The following is a 23,149-nucleotide window of genomic DNA, read 5'->3' as shown; positions in this document are numbered from 1 at the left end:
GCACTGTGACTTTTCAGGGTACACCTTTACCAAAACACACTTGTTCACATACTTTAAAAGTGCATTTTGAGAATTCGAAACGGTCAAAACTCTTTCCCCAAAAGGCAGATGAGTAAGATCCCACATCTTCCTTGACTCCCATGAGTCAACGGAGGCAATTTTCTGACATTTGTCTTTTGTTGCTACCTACTCTGCCCGTCCTGAAGAACCTGGCTTCCAGGAGCTTGCCCACAGAGGGAAGTGCAAATGATATGCTGCTTGTATTTTCTGTGGGAACTGACTTGCCTTTTTAGAAAATTGGAGTGAAACTGGACAGAGCTTGCTTTTTGATCCCATGACAGTCTGGATTTAATTTCTTCTCCTTGTCACCAGATACGTAACAGCTATGTAACTTTAGAAAAAGCAAATTGGAGCCAAGTGCGGTGGCTCACGCCTGTAATCCCAGCACTTTGGGAGGCAGAGGGGGGAGGATCGCCTGAGGTTAGGAGTTCAAGACCAGCCTGGCCAACATGGTGAAACCCCGTCTCTATTAAAAATACAACATTAGCCAGATGCGACGGCACACGCTTGTAATCCCAGCTACTCAGGAGGCTGAGGCAGGAGAATTGCCTGAACCCAGGAGGCGGAGGTTGCGGTGAGCTGAGATCGCGCCATTGCATTCCAGCCTGGGTAACATGAGTGAAACTCCATCTCAAAAAAAGAAAAAAAAGAGAGAGAATTAAATCTCAATAAAGCTAAAATATATATATATATATAAAATAGAAAAGAAAATTTAAAAATATTCACATTTTCCACAACTTCTCCTTCCTATCCACAAAAAATAGCCAGATAAGTTATTCTTCTCTGTTTGGAGTAAGAAAATCTTAGGAAGTCCTGATCCTGTAAGGGGACGTCGGTTCCGCACGGCGGCGCACTCACTTCTCCAGCCCTGCTCATTCTTGACTATACCCGATTCTGCAAATGTTTCAGAAATACATCGAGTTCCTATCCTAGTTCTACGCACCCCAGACTATGTTTCCTCTGATGCACATGCGTTTGTTCTAATTAGTGTAGGGTCTCCCCTTTATAATCATTCACGATTCAGGTCGAGTGCAACCTCCGCCAACACACAGGTGTTGTCACACAAATGCAACGGCTCTGGGATATCAAATCGGGCTCCAACTCCTAGAACACTTTTTATTGGGTTAGTTTTCAAACATTCTTTCAAAGTCTTGTTCTCAAACTTTCTGGTCTCTTGTGGTCTTGGATTCTGCACGTGCAAGATTAAGGGCTAACGGTGGCATCGCAGGAAGGACTGTCCTGAGGGGAGATGGTGAGGGAGTCTGAACTTGTGTCTCCGTTTGGGATACAAAGGGAAAACACCGGCCTGAGAACTCCTTGGAAGGCGAGGTGGGAGAAATTATAAATGAGGGAACTCTCGGTCACATTGTAGAATGATATCTGCCCATATTCATAGTCAAGGAAAACTCCAACTGTATGCAACTGCTTTTCCAGAAAGACCCTTTTCAAAGGGGGAAAGACCCAGAGCGTAGGCTCCGCTGCCATCACCGACCCCGTGAGTAAGACTTTCTCTCCGGAGGCTCTGGGCGAGCTGCCCCTCCTGTAGGCAGAGCTGTAGGATATGCCCACTTGCCAGCTGGTGGCCTTTTCTACGTGCACCTCCCAATAGTGCCTCCCCGAGGTGAAGCGTTCTGCACCCAGCACCATGGCACTGAAGTTCAGTCTTTCTGGGCTGCCAGGTGTATCCTGCTGGGAATTTCTCAGTCTCACAGTTCTCAGGTCCTCAGACAGGGCCAGGCAGGGATGAGCTGTTTCAGGATCCAAAGTTAAATGTCCTACCAGGAGAGAAAATCCTCATTAACATAGGAGTCGACCAATGCCAATGCCAGAGACGTGATTTGTAACATGAGGGCTTTCCACCGAGTGGGCACAGCTCCCACGCACAGATACGGGAGAGGCCATTTGGGAGGGTCCAGGAAAAGGAACATCTAACGGAGGAAAAAAGTCCCTAAGACATGGTGGGAAGGGACCCAGTCTACCCGAGCAGGAAGAATAAAACAAAGACGAATGGGCTAAGGAAGGTTTAGAAATGCTGTCAAATTGGCCAGGCACAGTGGCTCAAGCCTGTAATCCCAGCACTTTGGGAGGCCAAGGTGGGCAGATCATGAGGTCAGGAGTTCGAGCCTGACCAACATGGTGAAACCCCGTCTCTACTAAAAATACAGACACAGTAGCTGGGTGTGGTGGCGCGTGCCTATAATCCCAGCTACTGCAGAGGCTCAGGCAGAAGAATCCCTTGAACCAGGGAGGTGGAGGTTGTAATGAGCTGAGATCACACCATTGCACTCCAGCCTGGGCGACAGAGTGAGCCTCTATCTCAAAAGAAAAAAAAAAGAAAACTAAATAAATATTAAAACGGAAACAAGAAAGAAGCACAGTCAAACTGTCCCGGTGCCAAGTTCCACCCAGGTGTCCCTGGGACCCAACCCGAGTCTTTGCAGACCTCCTCCCAGCCTGGAGCAGCCGGGGACATCGGAGTGGGCCAGCAGCTACCGATTCTCAGCCTCCCAGTGACATCTCTACACATCTGGAACATGCCCAGAGTGTGAACGGGTGCCTGGACGTCGCTGACGGCGGGCCCTGGACAGCCTCCAGTGACATCTCTACACATCCGGAACATGCCCAGAGTGTGAACGGGTGCCTGGACGTCGCTGACGGCGGGCCCTGGACATGCAGTACATCAATGGAAGATTTACCAGCGGAGGCTAGAAAACCTGGGAGGTTCCTCCAGAAACCCACTGGGAGAACAGGCAGGTTCATGAATTCCTCCTGCCTGCGAGAACCGCCTTCTTCCTGCCTCTGACTGTTCCTCTCCCCTCTTTCTGCCCAACCTCTGTGTGATCTCTCAGCTCCTGGGACTTCTTCTTTCAAGCAGTAGAGTCCCCTGCCCTGCCCCTGGGAACCGCACACAGCTTCAGTTTTAAACACTCTCTGTTCTGTGTTTATGACTCACTCCATAAACAGTCAAATACCAGTTGGACAGAACACAGGAATTTCTTTCTTTCTTTCTTTCTTTTTTTGAGACGGAGTCTCACTCTGTCGCCAGGCTAGAGCGCAATGGTGCGATCTCGGCTCACTGCAACCTCCTCCTCCCGAGTTCAAGCGATTCTCCTGCTTCAGCCTCCTGAGTAGCTGGGACTACAGGCAGGCAATACCATGGCTGGCTAACCTTTTGTATTTTTAGTAGAGACGGAGTTTCACCATGTTGGCAAGGACGATGGTCTCGAGCTTCTGACTCGTGATCTGCCTGCCTCGGCCTCCCAAAGTGCTAGGATTACAGGCGTGAGCCACTGCCCCCAGACAAAACACAGGAATGTCAAACACAATGTATTCAAAATGGAACCTGAGCAGCAGTCACCGCGGCCTCTACTAACCCTAACCCTTATTGCTTTACTTGTCTAAGCCGTAAACCAGGAAAGCCTTTATTTCCTACTTTCTATAACATGGAATCCAGTTCAATTTCTATTACTTGACTGCAGTAAATGAAATTAACTTAAATCTCTGAATTGGCAGTCCAATTCACATTATTAGGGTGGTCTCAAAAGCTATATACGTCTTGCATTTTAAACAAATTGTCCGACACTCAGCATTTCCAGTAGACTGGCAGAAACGGATGCAAATTATCTCTGGAAACGCCAGGCACAGTGACTCACGCCGGTAATCCCAGCACTCTGGGAGGCCGAGGTGCACAGATCACCTGAGGTCAGGAGTTCCAGACCAGCTTGGCCAACATGGACAAACTCCATCTCTACTAAAAATACAAAAAATTCGCTGGATGTGGTGGCAGGAGCCTGTAATCCTAGCAAGTCGGGAGGCCGAGGCAGGAGAATCCCTCAAAACCAGAGATGGAGGTTGCAGTGAACTAAGATCAGGCCACTGCACTCTAGCCTGAGAGTAATAGGAGCAAGAGTCTGTCTAAAAAAAAAGGGCCCGGCACGGTAACTCACACCTGTAATCCCAGCACTTTGGAAGGCCGAGGCGGGTGGATCACAAGGTCAGGAGATCAACACCAACCTGGCTAACATAGTGAAACTCCATCTCTACAAATAATGCAAAAAAATTAGCTCAGCATGATGGTGCGCACCTGTAGTCCCAGCTACTCAGGAGGTTTAGGCAGGAGAATCGCTTGAACCCAGGAGCTGGAGGTTGCAGTGAGCTGAGATTGCGCCACTGCACTCTAGCTTGGGCAGCAGAGCAAGACTCTGTCTAAAAAAAAAAAAAAAAAGAAAAAAACCCGCAGCTACATTTCTGGATTCAAAGCATTTTTAAGTATTTGAGGAAAAAAGAAAGCATACTATGAAAAATAAGTACACATCCACAAAATAAGAACACCACTATTGGTCAAGACTAGCAGAAATAAATCTGTAAGGCACTTTAGATACTGGAATAGTCACTATCCAAAGTGCATGAATATTTAGTATCCAAAGTGAATATTCAGGCACAGAACTTTGCTTACTATGTTGGGAGAAAAATAAAATCTTAAATTTATGTATAGACTACAGAAGCTAAAAAGCAAGACTAAACAGATCTGTCAAAGAACCAAATAGATTATTCAGAGATCAAAATCAAAATGAGTGAAGTTCAATGTGCTAGTAGGTGTTTACAAGGAACGAAAGCGACAGACCTGTATTATGAACATAAATGTAAAAACTCATAGCAACAGGCGGGGCGCGGTGGCTCACGCCTATAATCCCAGCACTTTGGGAGGCCAAGGCGGGTGGATCATGAGGTCAAGAGATCGAGACCATCCTGGTCAACAAGGTGAAACCCCGTCTCTACTAAAAATACAAAAAATTAGCTGGGCACGGTGGTGCGCGCCTGTAGTCCCAGCTACTCGGGAGGCTGAGGCAGGAGAATTGCTTGAACCCAGAAGGCAGAGGTTGCAGTGAGCCGAGATCGTGCCATTGCACTCCAGCCTGGGTAACAAGAGTGAAACTCCTTCTCAAAAAAAAAAAAAGCAACATGTTAGCACGTTTGGTACAATGACACATGAAATGAATACAGCTTCATTAGGGAATGCAAGGCTGGTTGAACACACCAAGAAAAATTAATATAATTCACCAACTAACAGATGAAGAAGGCTGGGTGTGGTGGCTCAAGCCTATAATCCCGGCACTTTGGGAGGCCAAGGCAGATGGATCACTTGAAGCCACGAGTTCTAAGACCAGCCTGGCCAACATGGTGAAACCCCATTTCTACTAAATTACAAAAATTAGCCAGGCGTGATGGCAGGTGCCTGTAATCCCAGCTACTCAGGAGGCTGAGGCAGGAGCGTCTTTTGAATCCAGGAGACGGAGGTTGCAGTGAGCTGAGATCGTGCCTGCACTCCAGTCTGGGTGACAGACTGAGACTCATTTTTAAAAAATGGTTGAAGAAGAAAAAACAAGAATATCTCAAGAGAAAAAGAACTTGAAAAATTCAACATTCATTCATGATAAATATTCTTAGTAAACCAGAAACAGAGGGAAACATCCTCAATTTGATGAAAGGCAGCCATAGAAATCCTATAGCTATATCAGAATTTAGAGTGAAAGACTTAATGTTTCCTTTCTTCCTAAGACCAAGAATAAGCACGTGTCTACTCTCACCACATTGCAGGTCTGAGCCAGTTTATTTTCACTTATTTTCAGACAATAAGTCAAGAAAAATACAGAAAAGGCTTATAGATTGAAATGGAAGGAATAAAGCTATCTATACTCATATACATACTGCATGACTGTGTAGAAAATCCCGAATAATCTATTTTAGAAATCCACTGTCTATGGCTGGACACAGTGCCTCACATCTGTAATCCCAGCACTTTGGGAGGTTGAGGTAGAGCATTTGAGATCAGGAGTTCCAGACCAGCCGGGCCAGCATGGTGAAACCTCGTTTCCACTAAAAATACAAAAGTTAGCCGGGCTTGGTGGCACATGACTGTAGTCCCAGCTACCCGGCAGGGTGAGGCATGAGAATCGCTTGAACCCAGGAGGTAGAGGCTGCAGTGAGCTGAGATTGTGCCGTTGCACTCCAGCCTGGGCAACAGAGCGAGACTCCTCCGTCTTAAAATAAAAAGAAAGAAAGAAAGAAAGAAAGAAAGAAAGAAAGAAAGAAAGAAAGAAAGAAAGAAAGAAAGAAAGAAGAAATCCACTGTCTAATGAATGAGCTTTGCACAGTTATAGGATACAAATGTCAGTAATAAAAAAAATTCCATTTATATATACTTGTAATGAACTAGAAATGAATGAAATGTCAATTAGAAACTGATATTTTAAAATACCGTTTACAGTGGTACTAAAAAACATAAAATACTTAGGGACACATCTCAAAATCCATGCAACATTTGTATGCTGAAGGTGACGAGAGAAACTGAAGACCTAAATAAATGGAGGTATTTTGTATTCCTGGACTGAAAGCCCTAAATATTGTCAAGACGTCAGTGCTCCCGAGCTCATCTACAGATTCAATGCCGTATCGATAGAAACCCCGGCGGTCCGTTCTGAAGACGCCAACAAGCTGATTTCAAAATTTATGTGGAAAAGCAAACAACCTACAGTAGTCAAAACTATTCTGAAAAAGAATAAATTTGGAGAATGCACAGTACCTGCTTTCAAGGCTTCCTACACAGTTATCAATCAAGCCAATGTGCTATTGGCAAACGGATAGAGTCAACGATCGATAGACCTATTAGAGGCACCAACAGACCTGGCCACATATGCCAGGTGATTTTCAAGAAAGCGGCTGAGGAAATTTAACGGACTGGATACACACGTGTCAAAAATAAAAACAAGGGCCGGGCGCGGTGGCTCACGCCTGCAATCCCAGCCCTTTGGGAGGCTGAGGTGGGGCGGATCATGAGGTCAGGAGATGGAGACCATCCTGGACAACATGGTGAAACCCCGTCTCTAAAAATAAATAAATAAATAAGAAGTCGGGGGAGAAGAGGGTTGGCAGCATTCTGTGAACTATACACGGATAGTAACTCTCAGTGGTTCATAAGCCACTCTGTAAAACCTAAAATCACAGAACTTTTAGAAGGAAATCTTTATTGGCTTTGGCAAAATCTTAAATAGGACACAAAAAGCATAAATCATAAAATAAAAAAATTGATAAATTGAATTTCATCAAAATGCAAAACCTCTACACTTCAAAAGACACTGTTAGGAAAATGAGACTAAATCACACTGGGAGGAGATACCTGCAAAACATATACGACAAATGACCACCTAACGGAATATATGAGGAAACTATAAAACAATAAGAAACATACAACCGGCCGGGCGCGGCAGCTCAAGCCTGTAATCCCAGCACTTTGGGAGGCCAAGGCAGGCGGATCACCAGGTCAAGAGATCGGGACCATCCTGGTCAACATGGTGAAACCCTGACTCTACGAAAAATTAGCCCGGCATGGGTAGTGCGTGCCTGTAATCCCACCTACTCAGGAGGCTGAGGCAGGAAAATTGCCTGAGCCCAGGAGGCAGAGGGTGCGGTGAGCGGAGATCCCGCCATTACACTCCAGCCTGGGTAAGAAGCACAGAACTCCATCTCAAAGAAAAAAAAAAGAAAGAAAGAAAAGAAACATACAACCCAATTTAAAAAAGGGGTTTGTACATGTATTTCACCAAAGTAGAAATAGAGGGAAAATAAACATGGAGATATGCTCAACATCATTACTCATTCTGGAAATGCAAGTTAAAATGAGATTCCACTAGGCATTGGGTCGGATGTAGTAAAACAAACTAGAATACCAATGCTGGTGAGAACACAGAGTAACTGAATCTTTCGCACAGCATTGGTGGGAAGGCAAAATGGCACAGGCAGTTTGGAAAACAAGTCAATCAACAACCACGAAGCCGTGCCCACACAAATCTGCATGCTAATATCACAGCACAGAGCTGGAAAAAACCCACGTCCATCAGACTGCAAGAGGATAAATAAGTTATGGTGTATTTATACAATGGAATATTTAGCGACAATAAAAAGGAACGAACTAGTGATACACGCAGCAGCGTGGATTTTTTTTTTTTTTTGAGTCAGAGTCTTGCTCTGTCACCAGGTTGGAGTGCAGTGGCGCAATCTCGGCTCACTGCAACCTCCGCCTCCTGGTTTCAAGCGATTTTTCCACCTCAGCCTCCTGAGTAGCTGGGACCACAGGCGTGTGCCACGACGCCCTGCCAATTTTTTTGTATTTTTAGTAGAGAGGAGGTTTCATCCTGTTTGTCAGGATTGTCTCTATCTCTTGACCTCGTGATCCGCCTGCCTCGGCCTCCCAAAGAGCCACCGTGCCCGGCCAGCAGCGTGGATGTTCTGTATCTCAACTGCAATATGCTATGAGCCTCGAAGAGCCACACGCTGTACAATTCCATGGATAGGACGCCTGGAAAAGGCAAAGCTCCAAGGACAGGAGATAGAAACCCTTTGTTATACATGCTAAATATCTCCCCCTAGAAGTTTCAAATTTTCAAGCAGTAGAATCTGCCTGCAATCACGTTTCATGGCCAGGAAACTAGTAAAGAATTTGCATGGGAGCCGAGGCTCATGCCTATAATCCCAGCACTGTGGGAAGCCAAGGTGGGCCGATCACCTGAGGTCAGGAGTTCAAGACCAGCCTGACCAACATGATAAAACTCATCTTCACTAAAAATGCAAAAAATTAGCCGGGTATGGTGGTGCATGCCTGTAATCCTAGCTACTCGGGAGGCTGAGGCAGGAGACTTACTTGAACCTGGGAGAAGGAGGTTGCAGTGAGCCAAGATGGCGCCACTGCACTCCAGCCTGGGCAGCAAGAGCAAAACTCCACCTCAAAAAAAAAAAAAATTTGCATGGGAAAAACTTTCTTTTTTTTTTGAGATGGAGTTTCACTCTTGTTACCCAGGCTGGAGTGCAATGGCGCGATCTCGGCTCACCGCAACCACTGCCTCCCGGGTTCAGGCAATTCTCCTGCCTCAGCCTCCTGAGTAGCTGGGATTATAGGCACACGCCACCATGCCCAGCTAATTTTTTGTATTTTCAGTAGAGACGGGGTTTCACCATGTTGACCAGGATGGTCTCGATCTCTTGACCTGGTGATCCGCCTGCCTCGGCCTCCCAAAGTGCTGGGATTACAGGTGTGAGCCACCGCGCCCGGTGAAAAACTTTCAATGTAAGATCATAGTTATTTTCTTGTTCCTTATGTAATATGTATAACATATTAAGCTCTCCAGTCTTAACATTTTTATTTATTTACTTACTTATTTTTGGACCGAGTCTCACTCTGTTGCCCAGGCTGGAGTGCAGTGGTGTGATCTCAGCTCACTAAAACCTCCATCTCCTGGGTTCAAGCAATTCTCCCATCTCAGTCTCCTGAGTAGCTGGGACTATAGGCATGCGTCAACACAACTGGCTAATTTTCATATTTTTGGTAGTGATGGGATTTCACCATGTTGGTCAGGCTGGCCTGGAACTCCCGGCCTTAAGCGGACTGCCTGCCTTGGCCTCCCAAGGCCCTTCTGGGATTACAGCTGTGAGCCACTGCACTGGCCTAACAATTTTTAACTATTGGAATTTGTTTTTATTTATGGCAGGATGGTTACCTGCTTCTCAAATACAGAACAGTGTCGTTACTTACTTTGGAATACTCTGAACATGCTGCTCAGTCCTCTTATGTGGCATAAACTCAGGTCTGTGATATGAGCAGGCTCTAGATTCTCAAGCAGCAGTGCGTTGCTCCTGAAGAGAAAGGACAGCCTCAGTCATCTGCACAGACCGTAGGCCCCTTGGTGTAGTGGATGGATCCCATTACAGCCCACCAGCAAATGCAATCTCCTTATCCCAATTAACATCTTACTGCAGTCTGATTCCGACCCCATTGTGTGCAAAACGAAAACTCACCTTTCCAAAGAGTCTTTTGCATTCTAAGGGAAAGAAAAGAGATCAGGTTACTACTGGGTTTTTGAGCTGTCTTTTGCAATCTGCAGAGGAAAATATCCTCTTTTCTTTTTTTTTCTTGAGACCGAGTCTTGCTCTGTCGCCCAGCCTGGAGGTCAGTGGCACAATCTCAGCTCACTGCAACCTCCACCTCCCGGGTTTAAGTGATTCTCCTGCCTCAGCCTCCCGAGTAGCTGAGATTACAGGCATGTGCCACCATGCCCAGCCAATTTTTGTATTTTTAGTGGAATCAGGGTTACACCATGTTGGCCAGGCTGGTCTCGAACTCCTGACCTCAAGTGATCTGCCTGCCTCAGGCTCCCAAAACGGAGGGATTACAGGCGTGAGCCACCTCGCCGGGCCAAAATATCCTCTCGAACACAATTTCCATGTCATTTCTTCAGCCTCATAATGCTAGTTATCAGATGAATTAATTCTAACATGGAAATAGGAAAGGTCAGAAATCACTTTGCTGTATTCCCAAGGGAAATGCTTTCTGCACCTCATCCCAGCCAGCTTACTCTCCAGATGGTGAGCATCTATGTGCTTTCCACGAAGGGCGTGGCCAGAGTTGAGCAGGTGAAGGGGCTGCTGGCTGCCGAGGGCAGTGTGAGCTAGGCAGAGCCACACCTGGCCTCACACTCAAGAACTGAACTGCTTCCTAAGGATTTGCCTGCAGACACTTTCCAGATGAGTGCATTCACTTGCAATGATAAACCCAGCAGAGGGATACGCACAGTCTTAAAAAGATGGGAGGGGCCGGGCGTGGTGTCTCATGCCTATAATCCCAGCACTTTGGGAAGCTGAGGAGGGCGGATCACCAAGTCAAGAGATCGAGACCATCCTGACCAACATGGTAATAAAACCCTGTCTCTACTTAAAAAAAAACACAAAAATTAGCTGGATGTGGTGGTGCAGTCCTGTAATCCCAGCTACTCAGGAGGCAGAGGCAAGAGAATCACTTGAACCCGGGAAGTGGAGATTGCAGTGGGCTGACACTGTGTCACTGCACACCAGCCTGAACAACAGAGTGAGACTCTGCCTAAAAAAAAAAAGATACTAACCCACTTTCTGAAAAGGCAACATATGCTACTAGACGAGCTTCAAAATATGCAACACTTACCATAGACTGAGTAGCTTCTTCACAACAGGAAGTCATTCCTGGCAGTTCTGGAGGCCGGGAATTTAAGATCGAGGCACTGGCAGATTCAGTGTCCGGTGAGGGCTGGAGCCCTCCTCGGTAGCCTTCATCTCACTCTAACCTCCCATGGCTGAAGGGGCGAGGTCTGCCTCGGCCTCTTTCACAAGAGCCCTGATCTCATTCACAGAGGCTCTGCCTCAGGAGCCACTCACCACCCAAAGGCCCCACCTCTGAATACCATCACCTTGGGGAGAGGATTTCAACATATATATTTTGGAGGGACACAAACGTCAGACCACAGAAGATAATCTTACCCTTGTTTCAAGAGTATCACAGATGACTATGTATTAATTTTTTTTGCCAGAAAGTCTGTGAATATTAGCAAGCACACACGTATGCGTGTGTATATACATATATACTTATTACACAAAGATCACACAAGAGGTTCTGAACTTTCGTTTTTGTTTTTTTTTTTTGAGACGGAGTTTCGCTCTTGTTACCCAGGCTGGAGTGCAATGGCGCGATCTCAGCTCACTGCAACCTCCGCCTCCTGGGTTCAAGCAATTCTCCTGCCTCAGCCTCCCGAGTAGCTGGGACTACAGGCACGCGCCACCATGCCCGGCTAATTTTTGTATTTTTAGTAGAGACGGGGTTTCACCTCCTTGACCAGGATGGTCTCGATCTCTTGACCTCATGATCCACCTGCCTCGGTCTCCCAAAGTGCTGGGACTAGAGGTGTGAGCCACCGCGCCTGGCTTGCAACTTTCTTTTTTCACACTTAACGAGTGCTTGAAGATACTGTTTTAGTGCCTATGGAGCTGTTTCACTACTTGGTTACAGAATATCTTCCTACATGGTTGTATCATAATGCGACTCACCCATTGTGAACCACACCGCGTCACATCTCAATCCTAACAAACTACTGATAATTTTAAGGAGAGAATTCATCTCATGACGCAGCTCCTCGCTATACCATGAAGTTACCACCATTGACAATGCTTTTGGCAACTGAAAAATGGTTGTGTAGCCTTCTTTTGCGGTTGAAGATCACTGGATATTGTGTTCTGCCAGCGACCCCTAATGAGTACTATCCACTTCTCATTTCTCAAACACTGGAATGAGTTTTATTTCCTCTTTCCCAGCATCTTACCTTGAGCAACGCTAAGGCGCCGTCCCCACACTTCTTCTCAAGCTCCGCGGTGAGCGTCTGGAGGCCGCAGATCTGCTCAGAAACCCTGGCTTCACTCTCCTTCAGCTTCCTCATGTTCTCTCTCCCCACATGGCCCAGTCTCTGCAGAAGCATCTCTCAGTTACTATTCAACATCCGCAAGTTCAGGAACAAGAGTTCAGTCATTTCTCCTCCTGATTAATTCAACATGTCTAAAAACCTGCTTTTTGGCCGGGCACAGTGGCTCATGCCTGTAATTCCAGCAATTTGGGAGGCTGAGGCAGGCAGATCATGAGGTCAGGAGTTCGAGAGCAGCCTGGCCAAGATGGTGAAACCCTATCTCTACTAAAAACACAAAAATATTAGCAGGGAGTGTTGGCACGCGCCTGTAGTCCCAGCTACTTGGAAGGCTGAGGAAGAAGAATCACCTGAACTCAGGAGGCAGTGGTTGCAGTGAGCCAAGATCGTGCCACTGCACTGCAGCCTGGGTGACAGCGTGAAACTCCATCAAAACAAAACAAAGCAACCCAGACTTGCTGTCCTGCCTGCCACCCCAGAAACAGACATAATTAGGCACGGCCATGATATTCTTCTGTTGAAGTAGGACGCCTCTCAAGAGACACACAATTCTTTAACACCTATTCTGTATGTTTAAGCTGAGACAGACGTGTGTGCACCAGATGTGTGATTGTCCCTGGATATGTGATTCTGAAACTGACATAATGTTCAGCTCTTCTTTCTCTCATTTCTCAAATATTATGAGGATGTTGTTTTCTTTCTTTTTTTTTTTTTGAGACGGAGTTTCAAGCTTGTTACCCAGGCTGGAGTGCAATGGCGTGATCTCGGCTCATCGCAACCTCCGCCTCCTGGGTTCAGGCAATTCTCCTGCCTCAGCCTCCCGAGTAGCTGGGATTACAGGCACGCGCCACCATGCCCAACTAATTTTTTTAAATATTTTTAGTGGAGACGGGGTTTCACCATGTTGACCAGGATGGTCTTAATCTCTTGACCTCGTGATACACCCGCCTCGGCCTCCCAAAGTGCTGGGATTACAGGCTTGAGCCACCGCGCCCGGCCGAGGATGTTGTTTTCAACATCTCACCTGTAGCATTTCCTGGAACTTCTCCTCTAGCTCCGTGGCGAGCTTCATCAGCTGATTGAGACGAGCTTCTCTCAAGTTCAAGTCAGCTATGCACCCATGCCACCTCTGGAGATTCAGCTCACGCTCTTCATTCAACAACCGGAGTCTCATATTGTACTCAGACTCGATCATCTCTTTAAAATGTTGTTCCTCTTCCTTCCTCATAGATATAGACAGGATAGACTTCAAGTTACACATGATGGATTAAAGCCACACACACACACACACACACACACACACACACACACACTATAATACCTATATACATACATCTTATATTGACCAGGATACATTCTTTCCATCTCTAATCCCAGTATAGAGACAGTGAAATATAAAGTGCAGGAGAGGAAAGAAAAGGAATACATCCGAAGGACAGATGGAATTTGAATTGACATCAGCCAAGACATCAACACAATTTTAGAACATAAAATGTAGATGGGCCGGGTGCGGTGGCTCAAGCCTGTAATCCCAGCACTTTGGGAGGCCGAGGCGGATGGATCACGAGGTCAAGAGATCGAGACCATCCTGGTCAACATGGTGAAACCCCGTCTCTACTAAAGATACAAAAAATTAGCTGGGCGTAGTGGCGCGTGCCTGTAATCCCAGCTACTCTGGAGGCTGAGGCAGGAGAATTCCCTGAACCCAGGAGGCGGAGGTTGTGGTGAGCCGAGATTGCACCATTGCACTCTAGCCTGGGCAACAAGAGCGAAACTCCGTCTCAAAAAAAAAAAAATGCAGATGAAGAAATGTTCATCAATAAGGAAAATCTAAGGAAGCTACAGCCTCTGTCATCACAGAGACCAGGACGCTGGAAAAGGGCCAATGGGATTTGCCGACGCTTGGCTAAGAGGTGTGGGAAAAAGGAGCCATGGATGAAAGACACCGAAAAGTTTAGACTAAGCACCTGGAAGAATGGAATTACCAAAATATGGAGAGAATCTATGGAAGGGCTGGATTCCAGGAGTGAGGCGTGTGCATGAGTTTGGGATGTGATGAACTTGATATCACTTAGATATCCAGGTATAGATAAGAAGTGGGAAACTGGACATGAAGTCTACTACCATTTGGAAGCCCCGGCTAGGGATACCTATTTGGGACTAGTTATCTTAGAGATGCTGTTTGAGCATCTCCATTAAGCTATTTTTTTTTTTTTTTTTTTTTTTTTGAGATGGAGTCTCGCTCTGTCACCCAGTCTGGAGTGCGAAGACACGATGTTGGTTCACTGGAACCTCCACCTTCTGGGTTCAAGCGATTCTCCAGCCTCAGCCTCCTGAGCAGCTGGGACTGCAGGTGCCTGCCACATGCCCAGCTAATTTTGTATTTTTAGTAGAGATGGGGTTTCACCATATTAGCCAAGCTAGTCTCCATCTCTTGACCTCGTGATCTGCCTGCCCCTGACTCCCAAAGTGCTGCGATTACAGGCGTGAGCCATCGTAAGGGCTTATTAAGCTATTCGAGATTCCGTGAAATCAAGATTAACGGCGCATTTCATAACAATGGCGTAGCACTCATCTGACCACTCCTCACCACCTCTCTACCTGCCCCCATCTCGCCACCATCTCTCCCTAAGTGCTGCAAGTCCTTCAGAACATCGCTCCGCCTCTGCTTTTTTTTCTTTTTTTTTTGAGATGGAGTCTGGCATTGTTGCCCAGGCTGGAGTGCAATGGCGTGATCTCGGCTCACTGCAATCTTCACCTTCCAGGTTCAAGAGATTCTCCTGCCTCAGCCTCCCGAGCAGCTGCGACTACAGACGCGCCCCACCAGGCCCAGCTAATTTCGTATTTTGAGTAGAGACGGGGTTTCACCATGTTTGGCAGGATGGTCTGGATCTCCTGACCTCACGATCCGCCCGCCTCGGCCTCCCGAAGTGCTGGGATTACAGCGTGAGCCACCGCGCCCGGCTTGCTGTTACCATCTTAGTGTCTGTTTTCATTTGGCACGTTTCTACGAAATGGAAGATAAATGTCAGTCTTCTGTTCAAAACCTTCCAGCGGTTTTGGACCTTGTATCGCACTGTAGGCTAGCCACCCCAAATGCCGGACCCCTCCTGATCTCAACACCTCCAGCCCTACTTCCTTAGCAGCCGCAGACGAAGGCCTGGCAGCCTCGAGGCCTCCCTCGCTGCCATTCCTGCCACCTCGAGTATTCCTCCCCAAGACCACTGCCTGGCCAAGTCCCTCGCCTGCTTCAGCGCTGCCTTCTGAGTAACAAGGTTCTGATCACTTTATTTAAAAAAGCTCACTCCATTGCTTTCTTTCTCACTTAAAAAAAATGTTTTTAAACACTGACCATGTAACATGCTATACATTTAACTTATTTTGGGCACATCCACCAGAATGTAAGTTCCGCAAAAGCAGAACTGTTTTTTGGTTTTCCCCCAATGAGCCCCGAGCACCTTGCAGAGTCCCTGGCAAACAGTGGAATCCCATTATTTGCTTGGGGCTGAAAAAATAAGGGGGATCAGCTGAAAAATTCTTACCTAGCCAGGCAATTGTCCTCCACGCTCTAACCCAACTAGGCATTTATTTCTTGTAAGAATTGAGGAAGAGGGCCGGGTGCAGTGGCTCATGCCTGTAATCCCAGCACTTTGGAAGGCCGAGACAGGCAGATCGTGAGGTCAGAAGTTGGAGACCAGCCTGGCCAATACGATGAAACCCCGTCTCTACTAAAAATATAAAACTTATCCAGGTGTGGTGGCAGGTGCCTGTAATCCCAGCTACTCGGGAGGCTGAGGCAGGACAATTGCTTGAACCCGGGAGATGGGGATTCCAGTGAGCCAAGATCACGCCACTGCACTCCAGCCTGGGTAACAGAGCAAGACCCCATCTCCTGGGGGAAAAAAAACTGAGGGAGAGGAAAGACCCAGAATTTGGGATACCTTGCACAGAATAGGATTAAGTACGAAGATACAGTCTGAAATTAGAAGTAAAACGTGCCTAACAGGTTGTGAACCCTCAGCTTTGAATAACAATTCTGAAATTGCTCTTTAAAGAGTTTCAGAATTTATGTGGCAACCAAAAGTACAAGAGATGCTTATTGTCCTACCTCGTTGTCATAAATGGGGCCATTCACCTTTTTCTGTCATTGCAAACAAGCACTGCAAATGCCATTTTACTCACAATATAGTTAACCTGTATTTATCTTTTTTTTTTTTTTGAGACGGAGTTTCGCTCGTTACCCAGGCTGGAATGCAATGGCGTGATCTCAGCTCACCTCCTGGGTTCAGGCAATTCTCCTGCCTCAGCCTCCAGAGTAGCTGGGATTACAGGCACGCGCCACCATGCCCAGCTAATTTTTTGTATTTTTAGTAGAGACGGGGCTTCACCATGTTGACCAGGTTGGTCTCGATCTCTCGACCTCGTGATCCACCCGCCTCGGCCTCCCAAAGTGCTGGGATTACAGGCTTGAGCCACCGCGCCCGGCCAACCTGTATTTATCTTATCATGAACAAAGTTCAGGCTTTTTAAATGTATTTAAAATATATTTACATTCTTTTTTGCAAACTCTTATTTGATCATTTTTAAAAATTAAGTTTCTAGTCTTTTTCTTACTTTTTTTTTTTTTGAGAGGCTGTCTCACTCTGTGGCCCTGGCTGGAGCGCAGTGGTGTGATCTCGGCCCACTGCAACCTCCGCCTCCCGGTTCAAGCACTTCTCCGGCCTCAGCCTCCAGAGTAGCTGGGACTACAGGCTCCCGTGACCTTGCCCCGTTAATTTGTTTGTATATATATATATATATATATATATATTTTTTTTTTTTTTTCTTTTTATGAGATGGAGTCTCGCTCTGTCGCCAGGCTGGAGTGTAGTGTCACGATCTTGGCTCACTGCAACCTCCTCTCCAGGGTTCAAGTGATTCTCCTGCCTCAGTCTCCAGAGTAGCAGGGACTACAGGGATGCGCCACCATGCCCAGCTAATTTTTGGTATTTTTGGTAGAGACAGCGTTTCACTATGTTAGCCAGGATGGTCTCGATCTACTGACCTCATGATCCACCCACCTCGGCCTCCCAAAATGCTGGGATTACAGGCGTGAGCCCCCACGTGCAGCCTAATTGGTGTATTTTTAGTAGAGATGGGTTTTTTCATGTTGGACAGGCTGGTCTCAAATTCCTGACATCAAATGATCCACCATCCTCGGCCTCCCTAAGTGCATGGATTATAGGCATGAGCCACCACGCCCGGCCACTTACTAAAGAGCTGTATACACATTAAGATATTGGCACTTTTCCTTCCTAGAGATTTCAAATGATTTTTCTCCTTTGCAATTTGTCTTTGGACTTTGTTTATATTACACTATTTTCTCTCTCTTCTTGTTTTTTTTTTTTTGAGATGGAGTCTCACTCTGTCACCCAGGCTGGAGGGCAGTGGCATGATCTCAGCTCACTGCAACCTCTACCTCCCCAGTTCAAGTTTCTCCTGCCTCAGCCTCCTGAGTAGCTGGGATTACTGGCACATGTCACCATGTCCTGCTGATTTTTGCATTTTTAGTAGAGAAGGAGTTGCACCATGTTGGTCAGGCTGGTCTCGAACTCCTGACCTCATGATCTTCCCACCTCGGTTTCCCAAAGTGCAGGGATTACAGGCACTAGCCACTGTGCCCAGCCCATACACTATTTTCTAACCACATGACTGGTAATTTTCCCCCAAGAATGAAGTAAGCACACACCTGAATCATCACCATTCTTTCTTGCTCATCGGTCAATATGCTTTTAGCTGCTTCCAGTTTCTCCCTCAGTGTGTTCAATGTCTCCTGGAATAACTTCTACAGAGAAAGCATAGAACTCCAGGTGAGACCTGATTTAACAGTTGGATTCCTAACCTCAGACAACTAAAAAGCCAACAACTCAGAGTATATATGTTCTTAGCCTCAGGTTGAAGTTTCAGTGAATATGGAACTCATCTAATATTCCTTAATACACATCAACTAAAGTTATGGTTTTGGAGCGCCAGAATGTCTGTCCATTTCATCAGTACAGGAGTTGGCCAGAGTGTCTTGGGATTGGCGTGAATCTTACCCCGTAATGCTCAGCAGCCTCTTGTATTCCGCACACCCTGTGATGCTGGTGGTCCTGGGACTGGACGCATTTGCTGCAGAGTGTGATCTGGTCAGTATCACAGAACAGCTGTGTTTGTTCCAGGTGTGCTTCACAACAGGCATCTTCTGCGACGCTGTGCTGGAACCCAGGGCTGAGCCTTTGGGACATCCTGGTAGGTGTCCCTAGCTGAAGACTGGACTGTTTGCTTCTGCTGTTAGACACACTTCCCTGCACTCTAAAGGGTGGGAAAATGGTGGCTTCCTTTCTTTTCTGGAGCAGGCACACACACGTGGCAACTTCAGGGTCCACAAGATCCACGGAAACAGTCCATGCAGACAGAGCGGGTCAGCGCTCCAGACTCCTCAAATCCAACAAACCTCTGGCAGCTTCCTGCTTGGGGAAGAGACACAGTTAGGCCAGTGTTTTAAGATCAGAGGGGCTCCCTCATGTCTTCTGACAATCTTGAGCAATAGGCTGAAAATCAATCACAAGCAACAGCGTGACACAGCACTCACCCATGAGTCATTTAGGAGAAAAACGTGCTCAAAAGGCACAGTGCTAATTATTGAAGGAACTCCAGGACTAGGGTGAGGTAACAGAGTACGAAAGACGTTCACTGGTAGAGGCAGGTGCTGTGGCTTACGCCTGTAATCCCAGCACTTTGGGAGGCCAAGGTGGGTGGATCATGAGGTCAGGAGTTCAGGACCAGCCTGGCCAGCATGGTGAAACCCACTCTCTACTAAAAACTACAAAAAAAAAAAATGTTAGCCGGTCGAGGTAGCAGGCGCCTGAAGTCCCAGCTACTGAGGAGGCTGAGGCAGGAGAATCGCTTGAACCTGGAAGGCAGAGTTTGCAGTGAGCGAGATCGTGCCACTGCACTGCAGCCTGGGAGACAAAATGAGACTTAGTGTGGAAAAAAAAAAAAAAAAAAAAAAAGAAGTTAATTGGTAGAATTGCAGGAAAAAAAACCTCAACTGGCCAGGTGCGGTGGCTCACGCCTGTAATCCCAGCACTTTGGAAGGCCGAGGTGGGTAGATCACCTGAGGTCGGGAGTTCGAGACCAGCCTGACCAACATGGAGAAACCCCGACTCTAAGAAAAAAAAAACCACACAACTATTTGAAAAAGTTATTAAAATCCTTCCCCTTTTAGAGACAGGGTCTAGAGTAGAGTGGCGTCACCGCAGCTCCCTGCAGCCTCTCGAGCTCAGGGCTCCAGCAACGCTCCCACCTCAGCTTCGGGAGTGGCTGGGACCGCAGGTGGCTCAAAGCACATTGCAACAGAAGGAACGCTGGAGCAACCAGAAGAAGACGGCGGGTCCGAGGGGCCATAAACCAGAGATTTGGGCAACAGTGAAACCACGCGCGCTTCAGTTCTGGGGAATACAACTCAGGAGCCCGTGACGCGCAGCCGCGATGGGGACGCGAGCGCGCCGGGTCCTTCCTCGGACTCCACCTCGGCTGGAGCGCAGCTGGGTCCGCGCGGGAGCTTTACACGCGCGAGGCGGCGCCCCGAGACTGCGGACCCGGGCGAGGCTCAGGCGGCGCGGCTGGAGGCAGCGCCGGGAAGACCCGCCCTGCTCGGGGCAGGCGCGCCCCTGGCGGATCAGGCCACCTGCACCCGCGGGGCGGCCCCCGGGCTCCGAGGGGAGGTCCGTGGTTTCCCGGCCCGTGCTGGGCAAGCGAGAGGCCAGACTCCTAATTCGGCCAAACGAGGGAAGAAGAGCGGCCGGGCTAAGGGGCCGGCGCGGTACCACCGGCGCTTTGCCAACGCTGTGCCCACCTTTGGCAGGAAGGGCCCCCATGCCAACTCTTACGTCCTTCGTAATTCCGGCTTTCTCTAATAAAGAAGCCACTTAGCTCGGAAAAAAATTTTCAGAAAAACGTTTTTGTTATTTTAAATGAATACTTATAAAAGGCAGTTTTAAATGTCCAATACGGTAAACGTAGATAGACACGAACGCTCATAAACAGAAGCTCATTGGGATCTTCGTCAATCATGTGCAAAGGAGAACCGATTTCGCGGGGGGCGGGAGAGCTGGAGAAACAGCTGATGTAGAGGCGCGTTGGCGGGTGCGGCAAACCACCATGGCGCATGTAGACCTGTGTTCTGCACATGTACCCCAGAAATTACAGTATAAAAAAAATTAATGCCATGTGAGGAAGCGAACAAAGAGTATGTGGCAAAATGTAAAAGAAAGTATTCTGCGGCTGTACTACGCAGTTAATAAATAATAATAAAATGTTATTTTTCCGGGGAAAAAAGGAGTACTGATTTCAAAACGTTGGGAATCTTGGCCTGAAAAGGCATATTCCCCACAAATGGGATTGTGGATGAATGTATCCATAATTCTGGTATGTTTTGTCAGTTTCCCAAGCACAAAAGTTGTACGATTTTGCACTCCAAGCAACAAATTAAAAAGATGTTACACTTTTGGATCATTGCCCACCGGCTGGCTGGGAAAGACTATGTTCATACACTTTCAACTTCCATCTGTTCTGTTATTAATGTGTCTAAACCTTTTATTTTCAGTTGCTAAGAAGCCATTTTCATTTATTTTGCTGCAAACTCTATGTTCAAGCCTCTTTCCCAGCTTATTCCATCCGGCTTTTTGGCCTTTTTAGGGGGAAGGGTCAATATTAAGAGATAGTTTACAGATCCAAGTTCCTTTGTGTATCATACGAGTTGCAAACACTCTCTTTCTTTGTCTTTGAATGTGCTCTCATTTCTGGTTCTGCTTAGGTCTTTGAAATCCCTGGTAGTTTCCCATGTTTTACGTCCCTGAACGTGTCTGAGATGACCCCAAGTCACCAAAACAAAGAAATTCACCAATTCAAATTTTCCTTAAGAACTGAAATTTTCCTCGAGCTCAGCAGCAAACATAGCTGACTACCACGCTCTTCTTCCAGAACGTCTCCTCTCATCTGTGTACAGCTCACATTCCTCTAACTTGACTGGTCTTGTTTCCCAAGGTCTTTCCTGGTTCCACAACCTCTGAACCTCTCCATCTTGGGGGGCTTCAGGGTTCAGTTCTGGCCTCCCAGTCCTGGTCTCCCAGGTAATCTTACTCATTTCTTAAGATTTAATTACCACTTTCCGACTTCCAACTCCTGCCCAATTCTCAACATTTTTGCAATCGAATGTGTAAGGAGCACCCAACATTAACATGGCTAAAGCCGCTCTGGATCTCAACCCAATGCCTCTCTTCCCCAAACTCATTCCTTTAGAGCCACCGTTTCAGCCTTCCATTCACCAACTCCACTATTGTTTTCCAAATTTATATTCTGCCCTGCCCTCCCGGCCCATCTCCAGCTCCCCTCCGCTCAAACACCGGAATACTACTTTAAAACCAAAACCAAAACCACTTTCTGTGGCATGTAGAGTAAGATCCGTGTGGCTAACCCCGTTCTGTACAATTTGGGCTCCTGCCTCACCTGACCTCACTGTAGCTTCCCGCATCACCATCAACTCCATGGCAGAAATTCATCTCAGCCCTTCCCCCTTCCAAGGCTGAAGCTCTCTGCTCATTTGTGCAATTCTGGCTGCCTCTTCTTCTCTTCAGTTTTCAGCTCAAACGTCTTCCCAGAGCGAGACCTTTCCATCACCACTCCACTTGAAATACCTTCCCACCACTCATTTCCTGATTTATTTTCTTTGTAGCTGAATGAATGGTTTCACCATCCTAGGAGCAAAATGACTCGTGGGTCACTCTCCATTCATAAGAAACCGAATTCCTTCGATGCCCGGAGTCTACATCTGACACAGTAGATGCACAATAAATACTTTAAAAGATATTTTATGCCAAACCAGTAAGTATTTAAGGAGCAACGAGAGGGGGCAGAGACTAAACATTTTTACAGAAATAGGAAGGAGAGTGGAAGAATGAAGCCCCAGAATGTTGCCGACCCTTGCTTGCTTTTCCTAAATTTTTTCTTTGCTCTGGCGTTTTCCTGGTAACACACAGATAGGGAAAAAAAAAAAAGAACAAACTATGTGTCTGTGTAGATTCTTTGTTTCCTTTAGCACCGACTTGCAGTAAACACACATAGATTCCAAGATCAAGATGAGAAATTTAAAGAAACAGTTATTAAGAAAATGAGCTGCAGAGGAAAGCTCACTTACTTTCTTTGTAGCAATCCGGGATATTACCAGGGTTTTTTCTTTTCTTTGAGACAGGGTCCTGCTCTGTCAGTCGGCTTACTGTAGCCTCGAACTCCCACCTTGGCCTCCTGAGTAGCTAGAAGTTACAGGCGCTGTATGACCACACCCAGCTAATTTTTGTATTTTTTTGTAGAGACGGGGTTTCAGTATGTTTCCCCAGGCTGCTCTTGAACTCCTGAGCTCAAGCTGTCTGCCTGCCTCAGCCTCCCAAAGTGCTGGGATTACAGGAATGAGTCACCACGCCTGGCCAAGGTATTTCCTCTAGGGAAAAAGCTGGAACGGTGGAGATTTTATCTGTTCAGTTCCTCCCTCAGCCCCGCCCTCACACCATCAGGAAGGCGTTTGTGAACTTTCTTATCATATTCACACGGTTAATCTGGGACAGGGCTCACCAAACTCCCCTTAAGCATTAGAATCGCCTGAATTTATTAAAACGGAAGGCGCTTCACAGGGGCTCTGATTCCACAAATGTAGGATGGCCTCTGTAGTTTACATTTTTAACAGACTCCAGAAAATGCTGACTAGCCCTGACCTTGGCTGGATGAATGCCTTCTTTAAC

The 23,149-nt window shown here is 47.0% G+C and overlaps 1 protein-coding gene across 2 annotated transcripts; it reads right to left on the bottom strand.

The window, feature by feature from the left end:
* Positions 1-1,150: 1,150 nt before the first annotated feature.
* TRIML2 (tripartite motif family like 2) lies at positions 1,151-22,853 on the bottom strand. 2 transcript variants are annotated; one of them, XM_035292449.3, is made up of 8 exons: positions 22,552-22,853; positions 18,410-18,823; positions 18,061-18,156; positions 13,357-13,551; positions 12,237-12,377; positions 9,910-9,932; positions 9,647-9,747; positions 1,151-1,835 (listed from the first exon to the last, which is right to left on the bottom strand). In XM_035292449.3, the coding sequence occupies exons 2-8, from the start codon at positions 18,596-18,598 to the stop codon at positions 1,264-1,266; spliced, it is 1,317 nt and encodes a 438-aa protein (XP_035148340.1). In that variant the 5' UTR covers positions 18,599-18,823; positions 22,552-22,853; the 3' UTR covers positions 1,151-1,263. The 2 variants fall into 2 exon arrangements, with proteins under 2 accessions (XP_035148340.1, XP_035148341.1); XM_035292450.3 differs by having other exon boundaries at positions 18,410-18,820.
* Positions 22,854-23,149: the final 296 nt, after the last annotated feature.

The sequence above is a fragment of the Callithrix jacchus genome, chromosome 3, assembly GCF_049354715.1.
Source record: "Callithrix jacchus isolate 240 chromosome 3, calJac240_pri, whole genome shotgun sequence".
NCBI lineage: Eukaryota > Metazoa > Chordata > Mammalia > Primates > Cebidae > Callithrix > Callithrix jacchus.
This window is presented reverse-complemented; position numbering and strand designations above follow the sequence as displayed.